Source organism: Tamandua tetradactyla, chromosome 3 (assembly GCF_023851605.1).
Source record: "Tamandua tetradactyla isolate mTamTet1 chromosome 3, mTamTet1.pri, whole genome shotgun sequence".
NCBI lineage: Eukaryota > Metazoa > Chordata > Mammalia > Pilosa > Myrmecophagidae > Tamandua > Tamandua tetradactyla.
This window is the reverse complement of record NC_135329.1, coordinates 155,649,919-155,666,579: the sequence shown is the minus strand read 5'-3', so window position 1 is coordinate 155,666,579 and position 16,661 is coordinate 155,649,919. Positions and strand designations below refer to the sequence as shown.

The 16,661-nt window shown below is 38.8% G+C and overlaps 1 protein-coding gene across 1 annotated transcript in view; it reads left to right on the top strand.

Annotated features, from left to right (window-relative positions):
- The first annotated feature begins 5,953 nt into the window (after positions 1 to 5,953).
- The window catches only part of FRZB (frizzled related protein), a 47,286-nt gene continuing 36,578 nt past the window's right edge, over positions 5,954 to 16,661 (top strand). Inside the window, exons 1-2 of the mRNA XM_077151976.1 lie at positions 5,954 to 7,042; positions 14,990 to 15,037. Coding sequence (XP_077008091.1) covers positions 6,565 to 7,042; positions 14,990 to 15,037 — 526 coding nt within the window. The 5' untranslated portion in view covers positions 5,954 to 6,564. The remainder of the gene's footprint in view (positions 7,043 to 14,989; positions 15,038 to 16,661) is intronic.

Genomic DNA, 16,661 nt, shown 5'->3' with positions numbered 1-16,661 from the left:
TTTAAAAGGGTAGATTCTGGTATGCAAATTCTATCTCAAAATAGCTGTTATGAAAGGTGACATGAAGGATTGGCATGTAGTTTTGATGGTAGGATACTTATATTAAAGCACAGCAAATTTTTCCTGAACATTGAGTCAAGAGTGGAGGAGCAAGTTTTTATGTAGCGGCAATGTAGTGCCAAAATGAGGAGCACAGGCCTTGAAGGCAACCTGTCTGGATTTAGATTCTGCATTGACATCATATTACATTGTGGGACCTTGGGAAAATTAGTTACTTTTTCTGTGGCTTAATTGCTTCATTCAAAAAATGGGAATAATAATGGTACCTACATTATAGGATTGTTGTGAGCATTAAATGAGTTAAATGCTTTAAGGGTGCCTGGCACATATTTTATCATAGTAAATGGTTTAAAATGCCATTGTTACATAAGCCACAAATCCAAAGCATATCCCTCTGGTGCTAAATGAATTCAAACCCTGGTAGCTACCAAGTTAGTGAGTAACTGTAAAGAAAGAGGAGCCAAAAACAAAACAAAACTGAGTAAGGGAAAATACATTTCTAAGAGATAGATTTTAGACAAGAGTAAAACAAAAAACAGAGGAAGGATAAAATGACATTTACACTTGCCTCCCCATACTGCCACATTCTAAGAAATAATACCATGTCTCTGTAAAATGTTATTAAAGACACCCTAAGAAAGAGTCAAGATGTCTGTATTTACCTTTGGAGACTTTGGAAATTTTACAACTATTGAGTAACTGATGTTGTTAGCATTGGGCAGACCCAGCCCTCTGGCCTAAGCTACACTATAAAGACCTTTTTTTGGTGTGTGATGGAAGTATGAGGAGAAAAATTGAAAGAAAGGAAGAGGTGAAGTTATTAGCCTGTGATGGGGAGAGGAAAATAGCTGAGAGCCTTCTTAAGGATTAGGGCTCAATTAGTAAGAATCTTGTGGAAAAATTGCATGTAATGATTAATGTTCCAAGGTTAGCAAGAAGGTCAGTGGGTCAGGATTTCCAGTTAGAACAAATTAGGTGACTGGTGCTAAGAAAGCTTCTGTTAGCAGTAGGCCCTTTACATTGGCTAATTTGTTTTGAAATACCTTACTTTGACCATAGAAAGCTTTCCGGAGCCATTTTAGACGTTCTGAGAAGCATTCAGTCTTTCAAACTGAGAGAAAAGTTTAGACTTTTAAGAAATTTGTTGGATTTAGCAATTGAGGTAGCTGCCAGGTTGGCAAAGCCCTATGCTCTTATTTTATTTATATACCCATGGAAGAGACTGATTCACCTTCCAGATTAAATTTCAGACATATAACTCACACTTAACAAATCACAAATACCTGAAAAACTAGCAATCTTCTTGCTTCTTAATGATTGCTTTGCAGGATTTCTGATTTTATGGGGATCATCTTAAGGCCAAATTCTAAGTTTGCCTTGCTGATGACAGCCAGTTGCTCAGTTGTTTATAATATAAAGCCTCAAACCTAAAACCTCTGTTGGAATGAACTGGTTGCTACCTGATTTCTCCTTTTCACATAAGAGAGACAACTGAAGAATAAAACAAGGATTTAAAGATGTGATAAGATGAAAGATGTAGCAAAACATGTAGGTTTATTTTGGTAGATAGGGTGTTCTAGAAATAATCTGTATACCTCGTCAAAGGGGGATTAGAATGGAACTTAAGATCATCTGTTTTTCAACTGGCATTAGATGTTGGAAAAGCCTACTGTGTGGGGTGCTCTTGGATGTGTCTTATGCACCCCCTGCCAGATCCCTAAATCCTTTTGGGCTGTTTGGAAGATTTGAATGATTTTAAGGGCTTATGTAAACTGAATATCATTATTCTTAATTATCAGACATTTATATAAGCACTTGGTTTTCCAGATGTAAGAAAAATACACGCTTCCAATAGAGAAGGAGAATGCTGTAAATAGAATGAACATTGAACTGCGAAGGAAGGCTAATTGCCATTAATTGACTTCATGACTTTGGCTAAGTGACTTCAACTCTGTGAACTGTCTCTTCAAGTGAGGGCATAAGGGACAGGGGTTTGGAGAAGGGGAAGAGGTGGGTAGGTGAGATTGCTGAGGTTCATTCTACCACTGAGAAACTATGGTTCCTTCTGAAGCTTCTTTAAGGCTGTGTCTAGTGTCCCATTTGTTGCAATGGTAAAGGAATAGTGCCATGATTCTTTAGGAGAGTGCACTACGGTCAGAGGCCCAGCTGATTTTAGTGTCAATTCTCACGGAGGCTATTAGAATGTCTTTTGAGTAACTAATGGAGGTATCTAGCCCTCCCTTCTTCCCCCTTTTAGAGTGCCATTTAGCTATTTAGGCTGCTTTATTAAATTTTGTTTCCAATTTCCCTTTAGGAGTTAAAATCATGAAATCTTTTCATGAAAAGAGTTTACTGAGTCTTAATCCAATACCTAGGTCAAAAAGGTGATTCTCAAGGTGTGTTTCCTGGATAGCAGTATCAAACAGGAACTTATTAGACATACAAATCCTCAGGCCCTATCTCAGGTTCACTACTTGAGTACTCTGGATGGGGTCTAGCAGTCTGTTTTCAGAAAGCCACCAGGAGATTTTGCCACCTGCTACAGTTTGAGAATCACTGCCCTAATGTTTTTAACATAGCTAGCAGGAAGGAAGCTTTTATTGGATTGCTTGGAGACTAAAGGGTAGGTTCTTCCTAAAGTGGAACTTGAGGAATTTCTAGGTTCTCAGAACACCTGGGGTAGAGGCCTCCCCATCGACAGGCCAAAACTTCAGTTTCTGTTTTGGAGAAGGCACAGCCAACACTTGACAGGCAGCATGGTCAGGGTCTCAGGGCCTTTTCCCAGCTCCTTTCTGCGCTCAGAGGCCTAATTGTTGAAACTGTGAATAGAGCATGGATTCAAGCCTTGGTTCTGGATGGTTCTTATCCAGCTGGGAGGCCTTTGGGAAATTGCTTCTTTTCTCTGAGCCTCAGTTTCTTCATCTTTGGCGATAATAACTCCCTTGAGTGTCGTGTAAGAAGACTAATTGGCCAACACTGGTTCCGGCTGCACTTTCCAACACACGGTTGAAACCAGAATTGACAAGTGCCCCAACTCAGCGCTGGGAGTGCTATGCTGCAGCTATCAGAGAGCCCATGGCAAGTGGTTAGGCCTGAAGTGCTGTCACCTTGGTAGAGTGTTACTGAATGTGGCCTGAAGAGATCCTGGAATCTGGATAAGACTTTTTCAGCGAGGTATTGGAACATTAATAACTTGCATCTGCCACCTTGACAACTTTCAAATGTGCAATCCAGGGTATTAAACTACTCTTTCATTTTTGCCCTTAACTCCAAGAAGGGAATTCTAAAAGACTAACTTTTTGCCCATCAAAATATCATTTAAAAGCTCCAATACTCTAGCCCCTGTCTGTGGCCTGCAGATTTTCGACTTCGATGTTTCTTTAACAGCTCTGGGGAAATGTCTAAAGCCTTCAGTTATCTTTCCTGCAGCCCAGGTACAGTTTTACACAAAGATAAGTGTTCTGCCGCTTACATTCTGGTTAAATGAAACTGTGTAAAATAGAATGTAAAGGAAGTAAAGTATCAATGACGCATTTTCTTGTGGGGGGCAGGAGTGGTGGTAGGACCAGTTTTCAACCATCTCTTAATTTTTTTAAAATGTGGGCATGCTTGAAAGCACTGATTTTTTGGAGTACAGCTTTTCCATTAATAGGAACTGTATGCCTTACCTATTTATTTCCTACCTGGTTATATAGCCTATTTTTAAACCCCAGCTATCACTAGTTACTGATTTCATATTTTACTTCCCTTTAGGACATTTAATTTTTAAAATTTCAACTATTGCATTCCAAATTCTAATAGCCAACATTTCTCAAATGTTTATTGCAGAAGAAATAGAAGATGGAGTCTCTTTCCAAAAACATACATGATATTTAGGAAAGCAGAGCACACTCAGATTAAATAATCAAATAATTCTTTTTTTTTTTTTTGGAAGCAAAAAAATGGTATTGTAAAGATCTGTTTCTAAAAACGAACAAAGTTCAAGGAGAATAAAACAGAAAAATGAATGGAATCAGGCAGGGTACTGAAAAAGGATTCCTGAGAGCTGGAAACTTGATTTTGGGTTTTGATAAAGAGCTCAAGTTTAGATTAAAGAAAATTTGTTATTGGATATGTTAGACAAAAGGGATCACTGACCTTTGTGCAGGGGAAGGAAAACAGACTTTATTTTAGGTAGTTGTAAAATCATTAAAACAATGGTTCATTTCTTGTTATACTCTAAGATTTAAGAAGAATAGGAAAAGGGATTGAATAAACAATCTATTGTATATACCCCTCATTCTTTCTTCTGACTTATTGAAAATTCCAGCTATATCTTCTTTATATAGAATAGCCACCAAATGTTCTAATATTGACTGTTTTAATTTTTTTCTCCAATTCTTACTCACTATATCATTTTTCTTCTAATTCTCTTATATAATTTTGGCTTTGTTTTCTTAAAAGACACTAAATAATTGGAGACCAGGCAAAGTTTGTATACTAAGCAAATAACTCCCTATCTGTTTTTTGTTTTTTTTCCTAAGTGGAACAAACTTCCTTCAGAAAAAATTTACAGCAGTTATAAACTGCTGTTTATGCTAATCTATTTTAGAGATAAAATTTAATAAACTCAAAAAAAATTCAATAAACTCAAGTTAGTACTAACATTTTATAAGGGCCACTTCCAAATCAATGCTGGGGAATTAAAACCAACATCACACCATGTTCTTTGAAGTGGAATCATATGTTCTCTGCTTATTATTGACAGTGAGAAATAACTCGCTTAAGGCAGAGAAAAATTTCAATGATGCAGAGCAAAGGTGACTTCCTGTTTTGTTTTAGTCTTTGTTTCCTACTCTTCTCAATGAGGGCTGTCTTTCCTGACATTCTAATCCTTTTGCTCAGTGATTTCCCATTGAAATCAGTGCAGGGTGTGACTGCCTTTGCAGGTCATTTCATTTACAATATACTCTGAAAAGGGAGGGGGAGGAAGGAAGGAAAAAGGGAGGTCTTATTAGTGGAAGGAGCAGACCACTAGGGGATCTGCTTTCTATTTTCTCCTCTAGATTGAACTCATCTGTATGGAAAGAGAAATAATTCTATCATTATCATCATCAGTGGTGCAATTTTCCTACACATTTCTCTCCAGTGTTAGGTGAATCTGGGGGTGAGAAGAGTCAGATAGTAAATTATATTTTATTTTAGTGAGTAAACTCAGGGGGAACAAAGGTCAAGTGTTTTAAAGCAGTCACTTAAAAATTTCATGCTTAAAAAGCAAAGTTCTAATTCCACAGGGCAAAGAAAACACTAAATGAAAAGAAAAACCATTTTGCTCCTTGCTTCTGGTGGCCTATTTGTAATTTAGCATAGCAGTTTCTTTTCTTTTTATGAAAGGCAGTCTCCCTATTTAGTTATTGAAGATGCGGACATCTGTTATCACTAGTTCTGGGTTGGTAAGTCTCCACCACTGTTCACTGTCGTCCTTATCTGCAGTTGTCCTTGCTATTTGGGACTTGAACATTAAAGCAATATTGCTTATTTTGCTTTCCCCCTCAGATCTCCTCAGATTTAGAACTGTGGTTTGCTTAAAAAATATATCTCCAGGGCATGAGAGGCTGGGGTGGGTTCCCAAGTGGAGACCTCTGGGGGACTCCTCAGAGAGGGACTGGAATGGGCTTTTTAGTGAGGGGCTGGGAGCTCATCTTTGGGAACAGGGGGTTCCCCAGTGGAGGACAAAGAAGGGCTCCCCAATAGGATCAGCGTTTACGTGGGTTACCGCAGCCTCACTCCTTTTCAAGGTGCCTCTTCCCAACTCTTCCAATCCACAGATATCTCCCACCCCTGGGAGAAATCCCTGGCGTTGGAGGGCTGGGACTGCACGCGCAGGGCGGAGCTCCCTCTCTGGTCCCGAGGTGGGAAAGCAGCAGGGTCCGAGGCACAACCCTCCCTGCGAGGGTCTTGCTGGCGGAGCTCACCCCAAGAGTTAGATTTTCTTTCTCAGCCTACAAAACTTGCAGACTCTTTCTTCCCCCTCTAGCTTCTCTCTTTTCCTTTTTCTGTTCATCCCCACCCCCCACTTTGGAGAATTTATTGTAGTCTAGGGGATGTGACACCTCAGAGATAACTGTCCGGGCTGAATTCTACTTTTGTTTCTGTTTCACCCTCGCTTCCTCTTTATTTTTCTTTCTCTCCTCTGATTAATCTGCGAAGTCTGATGCTACTTGCAGAGAGAGAGAAATAAACAGACAGCGGCTATTGCAGAAGTCTCAGACGTTGGAAAAGAGCAGCCAGAGCGGCAGCAGCAGTAACAGAGGGGCGGCGGCTGGAACTGGGCGAAGCTCGTGGGACCCTATTGGGGGAATTTGATCCAAGGAAGCTGTGGGGTTGCGGGGGGAGGAGAAGCTCCCAGATCATTGTGTCCACCTCAGAGGGAGAGGAGGAGACGGAGGAGTGGGCCTCTCAGCGTTCTCGGCACTGCTGCACGGTTCTCGGCACTGCTGCACCGTGCTCCATCCTGCCGCGATCATGCTGTGCGGTAGCACGGGAAGGCTGCTGCTGCTGCGGACCGCTCTGCTCGCCCTGGCTGCACTCTGCCTGCTCCGAGTGCCCGGAGCCCAGGCTGCAGCCTGTGAGCCCGTCCGCATCCCCCTTTGCAAGTCCTTGCCCTGGAACATGACCAAGATGCCCAACCACTTGCACCACAGCACCCAGGCCAACGCCATCCTGGCCATCGAGCAGTTCGAAGGTCTGCTAGGCACCCACTGCAGCCCGGATCTGCTCTTCTTCCTCTGTGCGATGTACGCGCCCATCTGCACTATTGACTTCCAGCACGAGCCCATCAAGCCGTGCAAGTCTGTGTGCGAACGGGCCCGGCAGGGCTGCGAGCCCATCCTCATCAAGTACCGCCACTCGTGGCCGGAGAGCCTGGCCTGCGAGGAGCTGCCGGTGTATGACCGTGGCGTGTGCATCTCTCCCGAGGCCATCGTCACCGCGGACGGAGCCGGTGAGTGCAAGAAACTCTTTCCTGCGCTCCAGCCTCCTTGCTTCTGGGAGTCCTGGTTACCCGCCTACCCTCCGCCTAATTCTGTGTTTTTCTCTTCTGATCACTTCTCTTAATCTCTTCTTTAATCCCTGCTCTAACAAGCACCATTCTCTTTTTATCTCACTTTATTACCTCGGAGCAGATGCCCTTTATTCCGGTAGGCGACCTGTCTTTCTAGAACACTTCATTCATTCCACTCTCATCACACTTCTACGCAACACTGATCTGGCACTTTCCACTTTTCCTACGTGGATGTAACCATATTTTGCCTTACTTTGTTAATTAGAATGAACGAACTTTCTTGCCCCATTCTCCCATTCTTATGAATTCTCAGCCATCAGGTTTCTGTCTCTTTAGTGTTTTAAGAATCTTTGTTAAGATTGTGTGGAGAAAACGGAAAATTGAGATCCCATTTTCTTCTAATCATTAAAAATGCCAAGATAATTTCAGTAACTGTACTCCAACCCACAGATGCTAATGGTATATGTTTGCTCAAAGTCCAATTTGAGCAATTACTTTCACCTTAAATTTCCCCCTCCTTTCAATGAGATAAATATTCTTCCATTCCAGCCTGAAAACAGCTGTGAAGGTTGCTATGCACTGCTAATTAGCTTCCGTGACTTGTTCCAGCCACAGACCTGGCAGAGTGAAATTGCTAGGCTTTTTTCCTATGCCCACATGACTTCAAGTCATTTTGTAAATGATATATGGATGAGAGGAGTAATATTTAAGGCTTGTTATCATCATTCACTCATGTAATGTTATTTTTAATTTCGTCCCCCCAACCCCTTTTTCCCACACAGCACTCTAATTTGTCTTTATCCCACTCTGATACACTAAATAACTTGTCTTTCATATCTTATCTCATGCCCTTGTCCTGTATGTGCATCAGCCACACATTCATTTCAGTCTTTTTCTTCCATAAATCTTTATTGCAGTTCAACATTTAGGGAGAATCAATCCCAAGCTGGTTTTTTTCACTAGCATTTGGTCAAATTATGATATTCGTAACCCTAAGAACTCTACTAAACCTAATTCACTATGGTCCATTTAATTCTAACTCAGTATTACCACTCCTACCAACTAACCCAAACCTCTAATTTCATACTTCGTATACTTTAGAAATAAACCCAATCCTTTGGGCTGCCCTTTTTCATACCTCCCCACATCTACTCTCTTAGGTGAAGTGACTTGTAGCCTCTGTCTCCACTCATTTCTTAGACATCAACTTTTTCTTTCTGTTTCTCTACTTGCTCAGCCTAAGTTCATGCCCTCAGTCCATTTGTAGATAATGATTTGGGTTTTCAGGGAATTGATTTTAAAAAATTGCAGACCCATCTTTATTATTTTCTGTGCACAGTGGCTCACTTGAGAAAATAAGTGGAGAAGGAAGCATTTCTACAAGTAATTGGAAAACCAAATGGAAAGTTTTCAAGCACTTTCCAATGGTCACCTCACTTAGAGATCACTTTTCGAATATACTTATTTTCTTTGTTATTTTAACCAAGATCTGAGAGCTGGCTGTATAAAATGATCAGTAAGAAATAGATTTCCTGTGAATCAGTGGACTAAAGGGCAATCTTGAGTCTCTGTTTTCCCTGAAGCTACTGACTCTGCACTCTTGGGAAGACCTCAGTGCAGTTGCTATCCTGGTCTGGCAGGCACTTAGGGTCAGTCAAATGCTGGTGGCCCTTTCAGGACAAGGGCTAGGAAAGAAGTGGCAGTGGTTCACCCAGAGAGGCATTCCATTCCTCCCCCTAAAGAAGATACACTGTTAAACCTCTCTCAGAGAGGTTCTGAAAGAATGAGGTTTGGCACAGTTAATTGGCTCTCAGAAGCCATCCTATCCAATATTGACAGAAGGGAAGCAGTTTCACCAAGTGCCCTTGAGTTACCCATCAGTGTGGACGAAATGTAGGACAATTGCCTCATTGAAGTGCTCTAGTAGGACAGACGTGGAAATGTCTGCTTATGGGACCTAACTTCTGAACTTCTTAAAAATGCCATAATATCTGCCTTCCTGATAACATATATTTTTTTTTTTTTCACTTGCTAGAAAAATAGGTAGGGGTAGGTGGTATTTGGAACCTTTTAATGATGGTTCTCCCCTCCTCTCTTTACCATAATCTCCAGCGTGAATCTGATACTGTGGTGGCAGAAGAAGGTGAAGGAGAAATGGGAGTGAGGAGTGGGGTGGTGGATTCTAGCCCGAAGCGTCCCCTGACTTCCAGGACCAGCTTGCTGAAAATTACGCCGCCTGTGCTGAATCAAGCTGTCAGACACCTGGAATTACTTTGAAATGACCACATGTGGCCGGTTTCAGATGCAGTATACTCTACGACTCTGTGGAAAGATACTTCACAAAGTAGGGAACCCTCCTCCGTTCTCCGCCCCCAGTATGAACAGAGTCCCTGTGTCTTCTGACTAGAATCTATCCAGTCCAGATAGAAAAACGTCTCCTTGAATAGGACCACTTTCACATTCCTTCAATACCAAGATTTTTAAATCCTCCCATTCACAGGGATCTGCTTCCTCACAAGCTTAGAACATTTTAAAAAGCACAGGCTTATTGAAATGGAGTATTGCTTCAAATTACTCTTTCCTTTCAGAACACTTAGGGCAAACACATTTTTATGGAGAAAAGGGCACATCCTGACCATTACTAATGAATTCACAGTGTTCATTCTTCCTATACATTTTCTGTATATTATAGGTTGTGGTTGCATGCACAACTGCTTTAAAATAATTATCTGGGAATTCAGCTCAGTGTTGTCAACCAGCCAGGTAATTAAGAAAGTTAGTTAAATCCTCAGTAATGGCATGGTGAGTGAAAACTGTGGGCATATCAGAGTTTGGACCTTCACTCTGTCCCATAGTAGCTCTTCATAGGAAAATTATGTAACCTCCCTTTTAAAAAGTTTTCTTATCTGTAAAATGGGAACAAATAATATCACCTAAACCCCAAGAGCATGGAGAAGATTCAAATAAAATTTAAAATATAAATCCTTTACCTGGTACATAGTCAGCTGTTAACAAATTGCTGCTATTTTACTGTTGCCATTGTTGTATCAAACTGACCCTTTCTTTCTTTTGTTTATTTAATGTTTATGCCAGTAAATGCAAATATAGCCTAGAACTTTCATCCGTGTAACTCTGGGAAAGAAATTTTACATTGGGAACTAATGGGAAAAGCAGGTCTTGTTTCTTCTGAATATATTAAAGTTTGCATTTCATTTCATACAAATTGACCTGGAGCTCTGGCTCAAGAACAAATCCCTTTGGGAGAAACAGGAAAAAAAGTAGGAGGCTGATCTATCTCTATTAACTACAAGTAGTAGTTTGTCGGAGACCCAGAAATCAAGTATTTAAGAAAATTTCTGGTATGATATTTAACAGCTATTTATACAACAACCATAGTTCGCCATGCCAAAGGCTTTATAATCACTTCTCAGTCATAGCTGGTTTCGGTGGCAGGGTTAACTTGTCATCTCAGCTCTTGCTCAACAGATTCTCCAGGCCTTCTCTCAACGGGCAAAGCTGCGCCAACTTTCACATGCATGAACTGCTGTTGAATCATTTCTCCACTCTCTGAGGAACAGGCAATCTTTTCTTTAGCCCTGGTCTGCAAATATTTGAGGGACCAAATACCGAGAAAGAAGAATTATTTAGTGTGATATGGGGAGGAAAATGGAATGCAAAGGAGAAATGGAAATTTTAGTTTTAGAGAGAAAGCATGATTCTAAGAATCCTTCATCATGCAAAATATTGACAGGCACTTTGGATGGAAAGGGAAGAACATCCCAGAGTTTTATTTCATTCCGTTTTATTTACAGCTGACTCAGTTATCCATGGTAAAGGAATCTTAGGGGTATAGCTCATTTGACTCTTGGTTGTTCCCAAATCTTATTTGAATATTTTGCTTACACCAAGCTTTTAAATAGTTATAGTTACAAATAGCAAAATTAACTAAGTTATAATAGCCTTTCTTTTTCTACTAGGAGCTAGATATATAGACATACATCTTTGAATAATTAAATAATTATATCTTTGAATAAATAATTAAGAATAATTTTTGCATTTCTTCAATTTAAAGAAAGCCATATTTTTGGAGTTATAGCCCCTTGGCTGGAATTTCAGATTTGCTATTAATTTTGTACCTTGAGCAAGTCATTTGATATTGGCATTGACTGAGGATTGTGAAGAACAGTAAAAATACTTGTGTGGGGCGGGCCACGGTGGCTCAGCAGGTAAGAATGCTTGCCTGCCAAGCCTGAGGACCCGGGTTCGATTCCCGGTGCCTGCCCATGTTAAAAAATATATATATATATATATATATATATATATATATATATATATATATATTTGTGTGAAGTGGTTAATAAATGGTCAGGCAGGATGTAAGTGTTTAACAACAACTCATCATCATTGGTGAGAGGGTGTTTGGCCATCCTGGGGATTAGCAATGGATAAGAACTAATGATGTTTACCATAAATGATGTTTATGCATTTTAACTCATTTAGTTCTCACAATAAGTACCTGGTAAGTGCTATCACTAGCATTTCGCAGAGAAGGAAGCTGAGGTGTATGGAGAAGTTAAGTAACATGCTCATAAAGCTGGTAAAAGAGCCAGGATTCAAACTAGAGCTCATTCCACATTATGCTTCCTCATTAAGAAAAGAGATTATTCTTAACTTTTTAGGATCTGTCTCTTTTGTTCATTGAATTGCATTTAAATAAGGAACAAACATTTTTTATCACTTACTTTGAAAATCCATTTATTCATGGCTTAAGAAAATATAAGAAGGCCCTGGACTATGGATCCCAGGTGATTAGAAATTCCTGCTTTATGGAGCATTTAAAAAAAACAAATATTTTTTAGTGTGAAATATAACATATGTACAGAAAAGTAATAACTTTCAAAGTACATTTAACAAGTAATTAAAGAGTAAATTTCAAAGTATAGTATGGGTTATAGTTACATAATTTCGGTTATTTTGCTCTGGCTGTTCTAAGACACTAGAAACTAAAAAGTGATTCAGTAGTTATAATCTTTGGTTAACTTCTCTGTTATAGCTCCTCCCTCTCATTTGATCATTCTCTCAATCTTCAGAGATATTTGGGCACTGACAATTCTAACTTCTTCATGTTGAAAAGAAGTGCCGACATTATGAGGTAGGGGAATGCAACTGGTTGGTGTCCTGGGAAAGGAGGTACCTCTAAGTTTCAGGGCTTATCTGGCATAGGAACAATCTGGAGGTTTTTTAAGTCTCTGAAAATAAACTTAATAAATAAAACTTTTATAGAGTTTTAGAGCTCTGGGTTTTCTTTAGGATTTTCAGGAGTATTGTTATTTGAGCTTTGGCATACCATGGCAATTTGTAGTAGCTGGCTGAAACTTTCATAAGTGTAGCCTCCAATATGACCTCACAACTCTATTTGAAATCTTTCAGCTACTGTGATGTTATTTTGTTACATTTCTGTCCCCCCCCCCCCCCCCCCCCCACCACCACCACTTTGGTGAAGCAGGCATTCTTGATCTCACATTGCCAGGGCCAGACTCATGTCTGGGAATCATGTCCCATATTACAAGGGAGATTTATATCCCTGAAAGTCATGTCCCACGTAGGGGAGAGGGTAATGAGTTTATTTGCAGAGTTCGGCTTAGAGAGAGAGAGGGTACATCAGAGCAACAAATAAGGTTCTCTGGGGTTCATGGAGCTTTTGAGATCTTCTTTTAGCAGAGAAGGTACATTCCAGATTCTGACATCTAACCCTGAGCCCCTTGGGCTCAGCATGCCCCAGAGCAAACTCACTGTGTTCTCACCTTCAGACACCTGTTCTTTTTCTAGTGTTTTCTATGTCGGTAAGAGGTGACACCACATTCTAGTTGCCCAGGCCTGGGAGTTAACCTTAATTCCACCCTTTTCCTTATTACCTTCATTCAATAGTTACTACATGCTATTGGATTTGTTCCCCGTCTCCCTCTCCCCCAACCCATTTTCCTGCTTCCCTCCATCTCTAATGCTCCTTCTTAGTATGGCCCTCATGTGGATATTGGTTAGTGATGATAATTGGCTTCCTTACCTCCAGTGTTCCCCCTCCATACTCCAACCGGACGATATTTCTGAAATGCAAATCTGTTGCTTAAAATACTTTGGTATCTGCCTTCTACAGTCAAGATTGTACCCTCCTTACCTCTCTAAATTTATTTCTCTCTGTTTATACAGCCCTGGGTATCAGTCAAATGGGAAGATTTTCAGTTCCCTACATGAATGTGCAGTTTCTACCTGTGTACCTTTGCACATCCTGTTTTCTATCTGGAAAACTCTCTCCACCTTCTCCAGCTCCTTTGAAATCCTTCTCCTGGAAACCTCTGTGACCCCACCAGAAATCTTTGGTGTATAAAACATACTAATATCTACTATATAAATTTAGGATAATTTTGTTGGTAGAATTCCAAAATTTAACTTTCTAAAAGAAATTTTTGGATTATTTATGATCAGAATGTCTTGGTTTTCTTAAAATTCTAACAATTGACATCTATGCATTCTTACAAGTGCAGGAACATTTTCTAGTGAAAAAAGAAGGAAGGAAAGCACTCTCCTTAGCTCAGCTGTTTCAGAGGGGTTTTCTTTTTTCAAGAGAAGAGTTTTATCTTTTAACTCAGCCTTTGAATACTAACAATTATTTCAAATGTGGAAATATCAATTCTTCATTTACAGGGAAATAATTTTTATATAAACCATATGTATATTATCACGTAATTATTGAGTCATTCAGGAATAGAAAGACCTCTGATGCATTACTCTAATACTTGGATATATCTATCACGAATAAAGTCTTTGAACAGAATAAATTAAATTAAATAAATAGTTCATGACTAAGTCAAACTAAATGATTTAGAATCAAGTGTTTGCTTGCTTATCTGCTTATTTTCGTGCTGTCTGCTATCTTTCCTTGTACATGGCTTTTTAAGTATCAGCTGATGATTGCTTAACCTGGTAATCAATTAATTGCAATTTTGGGGGTGTTATTGTCATAGAACTGTGTTTAACCCTCTGTATTTAATTGATACATGATATGACCAGTGAAGAAAAAGGACTGAGGAAGACTGTTATTTTCAATTAGGTTGCATAGTGGCATTGAAATCCTTTAGCATAAAATATTGATACTAATATAAAACTAGGTGTGTCAATATATGCATATATTCTAAGTGTGGCATCTTTTAGCATGGTGCTTTGCTGTGGCACTCAGTGTTATTCCTTAGTGCCTGCTTTTTAAACTAGAACACAGAAGACCTTTACCTTACCATTTTCTTGGATTTACGGGATCATGAAAAGAATTCATGGCATTTTCTAATTATTGCCATGTGTATTAACTACATTGACTCTAATAGTTCCTGAATGGTAGGTTTCCTTTCTGGAGAAGAACTATTAAATGTGAGGTTAAAAAGGGCATAAGAATACTTTCTGAATGTTTTCCTATGGACAAAGGATTTAAATGGATGCCAGCACAGCATACTTCATCTATTTATTGAATGTGTGTTTGGATCTTTATGTCTTCAAGTCACAAGTGTTTGGTGAATGCCTAATATATACATGGGCTATATTGTGATAGGACAGTCATAATTCACAAATTTTGTGAAACTCAAAACTTTAAAAGTTATTTATTAAATCCTGAAATTTTATGCACAGGTAATGAGGATTTAAAAGAGTTATTACCTTTCAGTCACGTAAAAGAACTCATCTAATCCTTATTACGACCAACAAATGATAATGCGCCAAGCTCAGGACACTAATAATAATCTATAAACTTGTGCTAAACTAGAATTTTTATATGGGAATACTTGATCTAATATATTAATGAGCATATTCTGTTTTTTTCTTTTTTCTACCACCTCCTTTCAGATTTTCCTATGGATTCTAGTAATGGAAACTGTAGAGGGGCAAGCAGTGGTGAGTATATCACTATCTTCTTGATTTTTTTTTGTCCACTTAGGCTTTAATGTAACCTAGATAACCAAGTCGTCTTTGGGGAAATTTATTCCGTATAGATTTAAAGTAAACTTAAAAAAATGTATTTCTTTATATTTATTTTTTAAATTAACACATAATAAATTGACCTTTTCTTTTGGCACACAGTTCTATGAATTTTAACACATGTACAGATTCATGTACTACTACCACGGTCAGCATAGACAACAGTCTCATCATCCCCAAAAATCTTACCTCTCTAATCATGAACTTCCCCTACCTTAATCCCTGGCAGTCACCAATCTATTCTCCAACACTAAAGTTTTATCTTTTTGAGATTGTTAAATAAATGGAACAATAGAGTATGTAACCTTTTGAAATTTGCTTTTTTCATATAGCATAATGCCTTTGTGATTAATCTAAGTTGCTGGTTGTCTTAATAGTTCATACCTTTTTGTTGCTATGTATTTCATTACTCGGATATATTACCATTTTATATCCATGCACACATTGAAATATGTTTCGGTTGTTTTCTGTTCCGGGTAATCAAGAATAGATTGCTATGAACATTTGTATGTAGGTTTTGTGTGTGAACACAAGTTTTCACTTCTCTAGAGTAAACACTTAAGAATGGGATTGATGGGTTATAAATTTATAAGTTTAACTTTATTTTAAAAACCTGCCAAACTGTTTTCTAAAATGTTGCAGCTCAGTTTTGCATTACCGATGTTAGGATAGTTCCAGTTGCTTTGTGTTCTTGCTGGCACTTGGTGTTGTCAGCATGTTTTTTTTTTTAGCATTCTAATAGGTGTGTAGGGATAGCTCACCAGTTTTGGTTTTTCATCCATTTTGCCAATTTTTGTCTTTTAATTGGTGTGTTTAGCCTATTTACATTTAATAATAATTTTTCTATCTACATCTATCATCCTATTTATTTCTGTTTGTTTCTTCTGGTTTTCACTTCTAGTTCCCATTTTGTGTCTTCTTTTGAGTTTTTGAGTGTATTACTTTTCTATATGTTGAAAACCTCATGAAATCAATTATGTTTTATACAACTCAAGAGGAGAAGACAAGTGTGTTTTATTTACCTAGATTTTGTCATCTCTGTTGCTATCCTTCATTCCTGAGGTTCCAGGCTTCCTTCTAGTATCATTTCTCTTCTGCCTGAAGCTTTTCTTTAGCACTTCTTTTAAAACAGGCCTTCTTGCAACTAATTCTCTCAGTTTGCCTTCATCTGAAAATGTCTTCTTTTTACCATCATTCCTGAAGGATATTTTTTCACTGGATATGGAATTCTGGGTTGGCAGTTCAATCAGGACTTAAAACATTTTACTACATTTACTTTTAACTTCGTGATTCCTCATGGGAAATGTTCAGTAATTCAGATCATTATTTCCCTGTAAATAATGTATCAGTTTCTCTGGTTGCTTTCAAGTTTTTTCCTTTATCTTTCATTTTCAGCAGTTTGATTATGACATGTCTAGGTATTGATTTCATTGAGTTTATCCTGTTTACTATCTGGGACTCTGATAGTATGAATGTTAGCTCTTTTGGTATTAGCCTACAGATCCCAGAGGCTCTGTTCCTTTTTTTCCAATCTTGTTTT